General features: G+C 29.5%; 1 protein-coding gene across 1 annotated transcript; it reads left to right on the plus strand.

Moving 5' to 3' along the window:
• Positions 1 to 202: 202 nt before the first annotated feature.
• Positions 203 to 2,308, plus strand: LOC127265067 (caffeoylshikimate esterase-like). The gene is made up of 6 exons (XM_051294739.1): positions 203 to 371; positions 492 to 795; positions 1,215 to 1,345; positions 1,424 to 1,561; positions 1,696 to 1,794; positions 1,892 to 2,308. The coding sequence occupies exons 1-6, from the start codon at positions 369 to 371 to the stop codon at positions 2,171 to 2,173; spliced, it is 957 nt and encodes a 318-aa protein (XP_051150696.1). The 5' UTR covers positions 203 to 368; the 3' UTR covers positions 2,174 to 2,308.
• The last annotated feature ends 4,402 nt before the right edge of the window (positions 2,309 to 6,710 follow it).

Raw genomic sequence — 6,710 nt, forward strand, 5'->3', positions numbered from 1 at the left:
TAATTCATTAAAATAATTTAAATATTATAATACAATTCTCTATATATGTATATATATTAATTCTCTGAATAACTAATTCGAATTTTTAATTAAAAGAAAAAACAATAGTGGAGACGCACACGCGGCTTGGCAAGTGGAGGAAAAGATAAATAAATAAATAGCAATGGCCGACGAGTTGGACATCTCTCTATTGCAAATTCTTCTTATTCGTCGTCTTCTTCTTCTTCTTCTTTCCTCTTTCCCTTTTGGTTTCAATAAATACATAACCCTTTCTTCTCTTCTCTTATCTTATACCACCACCACTTCAATCTCTCTCTCTCTCTCAGTTTCAATTTCATATTCACCAATCTCAAATAATCTCAGATCTCATGGTAAGTCCACTCCTCCTACGAACATATATTCAACACAACACTTAATTATATATATAGATAGATAGATAGATAATTAAAAAGGAAGAACAAGGTTAATATATTTATAAGAATTGCGTGCAGGAGAACGATCACAGTGAGAATTACGAGGAGGAGTACATAGTGAATTCAAGAGGCGTGAAGCTCTTCACGTGCCGGTGGTCGCCGGCGAGCGGCGAGGCGAAAGCATTGGTGTTCTTATGCCATGGCTATGCTATGGAGTGCAGCATCTCTATGAGGGGATGCGCTAATAGGCTCGTCAAGGCCGGCTATGAGGTCCATGGCATAGACTGTGAGGGCCACGGCAAGTCCCAGGGCCTCCTTGGATTAATCTCTGATTTTGATCATCTTGTCGATGATCTTTCCGACCACTTCACCAATATTTCCGGTAACAATAATTAATTACTTACTATTTACATATAATAAATATCTTCTTTTTTTTTTTTAATTTTACTTTTTGTGAAAAATAAAAATATATATATATATATAGTTCTTAGCTGGCTTCGGTTCATCGGAAAATTACGTCGTCTTTATGTATTTAGGAATTCTTTTAATTGCTTTGACTGGTCTGCGGTTGGACTTTAATTTTGTTAATTAATTAATTAGTTAGTTAAAATAATAGCAAGTGGAAAGAGATTAACGAATCCCTGAATTGATGGTGCCTTCCATGTGGATGCGGGTAGGGATTAATAATAAGCCAATCTCATCGCACTTTCTTTATATGATAATTATTATTATTATTATTATTATTATTATTATTATTATTATTATTATTATTATTGAGTTTATTATTTATTAAAAATGCAGAGAAAAGAGAAAATAGAAATAAAATGAGAATATTAATGGGAGAGTCGATGGGCGGAGCGACGATTCTCCGCCTCCACCGCAAGAAGCCCGAATATTGGGACGGTGCCGTACTGATCGCTCCCATGTGTAAGGTCAGATTTCAATTTATTTTATTTATATTTTAATTTTCAATTACTATATAATAATAATAATAATAATAATAATTGCAGATTGCCGATGAAGTGAAACCAAGCCCATTGGTTATAAGAGTGTTGACTGTGCTGTCCGGAATTATACCTACGTGGAAAATTACTCCAACTCCGGACATTATTGACATTGCCTTTCGAGACCCACAAGTGAGAAAAGAGGTAGCAATTAATTAGTCAAAGAATAATAAGGGAATTATTATTATTATTATTATTATTTTGAATTTGTCATAAGATATAAAAAATACTCAATTATTATTTTTATAAATAATGTTAATTAATAATACTAATAACAGGTTAGATCGAATCCGTACACGTACAAGGGGCGGCCACGTCTGCAGACAGGGTACCAGCTGCTAATGGTCAGCACGGAATTGGAAGGCCGCCTTGACGAGGTCGGTCAGTCAGTCACTTGAAATTTATGTATCAATCAATCAATCAATCCTGTCCGTCCATTATATATTACATTCTCCATCCATATCCGTCGGACAGGTGGCGTTGCCGTTCATAGTCCTCCACGGAGAAGACGACAAAGTGACGGACCCGTCGGTGAGCAAACTGCTGTACGAGTCAGCACGCGCCGCCGACAAGACGATGAAGCTGTATCCGGGAATGTGGCATTCCCTCTCGTACGGAGAGCTGCCGGAAAACCTGGACCTGGTGTTCGCCGACGTCGTGGCGTGGCTGGACCACAGATTCCTCGCTAAGCTCGAACAACAGCAGAAGCTCGCTAATGATCACAATGCACTTGACTCTCACCTCACCAAATACTAATACAAATACTATATTCATTTTCATTTTTATAGTTTGTGTGTGAATAAGCCAACTTTTTTTTTTTTTTTTTTGTTTTTTTTTTAAATAATGCTTATGATGAAAGTTTAAAGGCGTGAAATTTAAAAATTTTGTGTATTTCTTGATTTTCACTTTTTTATTTTTATTTTGCAGTCATATTCAATAGTTACGAAAATATTAAATATGCCTCTTTCATCTTTTTTATATTTTTCTTTCATCTTTGCAAGTATAATGAATAAATTATAAAATAAAATCAATACTCGCTCGGTCAACTTGTTAAATATATATTTTGTTATTTTTTATTTCAAAACAAAATTACTTATTTCTTTTTTGGTAGTTTAAATTGAAAAATAAAAATATTTTATTATGCTTATAAACTATGTTTAGTTATTTACTAAAGTAAAAGATTAATAATTGACGGTATAAGCAGATAAAAATAAATACACTAATCATGACCAGGTAATAGTAGAAACGGCCATGCTTTGAGATGACGTTTGTGTGTTGAAAGTAACAAATTATTAGAATATAAAATCAATTAAATAATTTTAGACGTTTATTAAGGTCAACGATCAATACCATAATTTAAACAAATATATATATATATATATCTCATTAAACACACATGTTTGGTTAACATCTTGCTTGATTATTACTTTAACTTTAAAAATTCACTTAACTAACGGTACATCAACACGGGGGGCTTGACATATGACTTTTATTTTGCATTTTATATTTGAGTTTTAGTTTTCATTTGATTTTTTTATTTTAATAATAGCTGTGATGTAGTGTTTTTTAGAATAAATAATATATTTTAATAAAAAAATATTGGATAAATTAATTAAAATAATTGATAAAATTTAATTTATGTGTTTTTTAGAATAAATAATATATTTTAATAAAAAAATATTGGATAAATTAATTAAAATAATTGATAAAATTTAATTTATGAAAAAAAAATATTAAATTTGAAATTCTCAAATTTGATTATTTAATGAGTAAAAATGTATCAGACTGAATAATTAATTATTATGTTTCAATAACTTGTGCTTATGAAATATATTTTGTGGGTTTAGTTATTGATTTGAGCTAATTAAATTTAATGTTAAAAAATTATTCTATAATTGTATTTAAGTGTGTTTCCGTAAAAAAAAAAAATAAATAAATAAATAAATAAATAAATAAAAATTTCCAATTTCATTAAAATTTGTAGATACGTAAATGATTTACTTAACACGACTAAAGATGTTAGTATGATTAATAAGATGAAACGCACGTTGAGCTAAACTTTCAACATGAAAAATATGAGAATAGCCGGTATTATTTTTGGAATGAGAATTCTAAGATGAGATAAAGGTATTATTCTAACTTAATCCCCACTATGTTGAAAAGATAATGAGAAAATTCAAATGTTTTTAGAACACTCTTACAAAAACTCTAATGGATGACCTTTTAGCTTAAGAAAGATGTGACAAAATAAGTGAAAGCTTGATTTACTTAACAAATTGTACAATATCCGACTTAACTTGTCCAATAAATAAGCTAAGCTGTTACACTATAGCAATCTAAGTCACGAACACTAGAATGTACTAAGAAGAGTCTTGAGTTACTTTAAATTTACTCTTGACTTTAGTATATACTGCATAAGAATTCCTTCAATATTTAAGGCTATTATAATGCAAATTCTATATCTGACACGAAAGATTTACTATTTACAGGTGGATATGTATCAACTATTGAAGGTAGAGCTGTTCCTGAAAGTTCACAAAATAGACGTATATTGCATGGTCAATTATGGAAATAGAGTTCATCGCTTTATATAATCCAGTGAAGAAGTCGAATGGTTTAGAAACTTCCTAGATAACATTTCATATTATACTAACCAGTAACTTTAGTGATAATTCACTGTGAGAGCCAAAATTATGATTAAAAAAAATGCACTAAAAATAAAATTACAATGATAAATCTTGACATATCCGATGTATACATAAGGCTATAAGATATTTTATCACCATTAGAGTTTTACTACTGATTATATGAAGCGAATAGAAAATCTGACGAATCTGCTAACCAAAGAGTTATATCGAAATCAAATGTATAAATTGTTAAATGAAATGGATCTGAAATCAACATAATAGAGAGGATTACATTTGTAACCCAACCAAATCATTTGATGATCTCAAACATTGGTTCAATGAGAAAACCATGTTGTGAAAGTTCAATAGTAATATTCGAATACCATTTTTTACATAGAAATAATTATATTTTTGTGCAAAAGTGGCGAGGTTGAGTTAATAACTCTTAATAATCCTTACCGTAAGAGGTTAATATTTTTAAGATAAGATTATATATGTTAGTGTGAAGCGTGAGATATTTCAAATAAAATACTTATGGATTCATAGACGTGATCTATGACCAAAATATATATATTTTTTTAAAAAAATATAAGAACAAAATGAAGTTAAGATAGCGACACATCAATGTTATTTAGTAAATGTACGCTAAGGTAGAACAATATAATGCATTATGTCAACTAAACCACCAACATATTTTGTAATATTGACTATGGAAAACTTCAAAGTCACGAGCTACTTGTCTTAATGTATTAATGTCTCTCTTGAATGAGTTGTGAATTTGCGATGATTTTGGGCAATTTTCACTAACGTGGAAAGTTGTTGGCAGGATCAGATGCCCCCAACCCAATTGTTGATGGACTAGCCACGACTCAAAACCATTTAAGTACATTAGTTTGTTTAAAGGTTGTGAGTCGTTAATAATTAGATTAGATGTATGACCTAAACTCGACCTTTCTTGGTCTATATACCTTGTAGTCATCTTGATGAAATATTCATTCCATTCATTCCAAAAATTAACTGCTATTCATTCCATTCAATTCAAAGAATTAACTACATCTATTGAATAAGTTTACTTCGTTTTGGAGAGAGACCGACCATCATTGGAGCGATTCTAATAAAATTGAAGGTTATTATTTGAACCTTCAGATGCAGCTTATATGAGAGATGAAAGAATCATTCACAAACCTCAAATAATTCATATGGATTCATGAAAGTGTATGCTCGAGAGGAGTATTCATCAATTGAATCCATAATTATCCAACATGTTCATTTTTATTTGATTTCACATCCTTAATTCTATGTTTTCAATTGAATTAAAAGTCATGAAATTGATCTTATTAATGTCAGTTGTTGAGATCGATTATTAGGTTAGTAGAAATGCATCAACCGGAATAATTAATTGATATGTTTCAATTAATTGTGCTTATAGAATATATTTTCTGGATTTAGTTATTGATTTGGGTTAAGTTAATTGGATGTTGAAAAATTATTCTACATGTGTTTAAATACCATTGTATCTAATAAATGCGGTACAATAGTGTGGTCAATGTATATCAATTTTGGTGAGCCATACGTGCGCGCACACCGTCTAACCTCCTGGACCTATTATAGATTAGGAGTCGAGGATCATGGGTCATGGGATTGGATAATTGCTTGACTTTTTAAAGCCTAATTTTGCTCTAAAGCTCAATTCTCATCTCAAACAATTTATTAAATAGTATTGAGATAGGCCCGAAACAAAATCCACAATAAGTCTGCACATAAATAAATCTATGAGTAGGTAAGTCTATTCATTACACGGACAATGAAAGTTTATCGGATAAATAAATTGGGGAAAGTTTATTTGTTGAATAGACAAAAAAAAATGTCAATGAATAAACAAAAAAAACTTATTTATTTTAATTATAGAATTATGACTATAATTACGATTGATATTTATGGTCGTGATTGAAATTTGTTTGTTCCCCCCGAGTGGAGTGCCTGTAAAAGAGTTATTTTTTTATTGAAAAAAACACCAACACTATTTGTTTTCTCTAGCCTCTACGGTCTCATTTTTTAAAATTTTCTAACAGAGTTTAGTTTCTTTTTCATCTTAATTGGCCAGGTGACAGTCTTTTCATGGATGAATTTTTTTTAATTTTTTCATTAAAATATTGGCTATCGGAAACATATAGACGTGTATCTAATTTGTAGAGAAATAACATTTCTTGATCGATTTTCATTGTCACTTCATATTTATTTATTTTCACATTACATTTAATTTGTAACAAAATTGTGAGAATACCATATTTTATTATTTTATTATTTAGTAAATCACTATTAACACCAAAAAATATAAACAAGTAACTCCTAAACTGCACATATTAAAATTCTTTTAAATTGCTCTTATTTTGAAAAAAAAAAAAAAAAAAGTTTTTATTTTATATTTTAAAATAAAATATGAGTATTATATATTTTTTTAGAAAATATTATATTAAAATATATTTGAAAAAAATAAACTGAACAAATCTCATTAATTGTGTTTAAACTTCTAATTTATTTAAAAAGTACTCCCTCCGTCCCAATAAAATAATCTTGTTTACCATTTTTGTCCGTTTCAAAACAATAGTCTCATTTCCATAAATAATCATATCATTATAAAACTACCCTTACCTCCGTCCCAATAA

Source organism: Andrographis paniculata, unplaced genomic scaffold (genome assembly GCF_009805555.1).
Source record: "Andrographis paniculata isolate CXL003 unplaced genomic scaffold, ASM980555v1 Contig71END, whole genome shotgun sequence".
NCBI lineage: Eukaryota > Viridiplantae > Streptophyta > Magnoliopsida > Lamiales > Acanthaceae > Andrographis > Andrographis paniculata.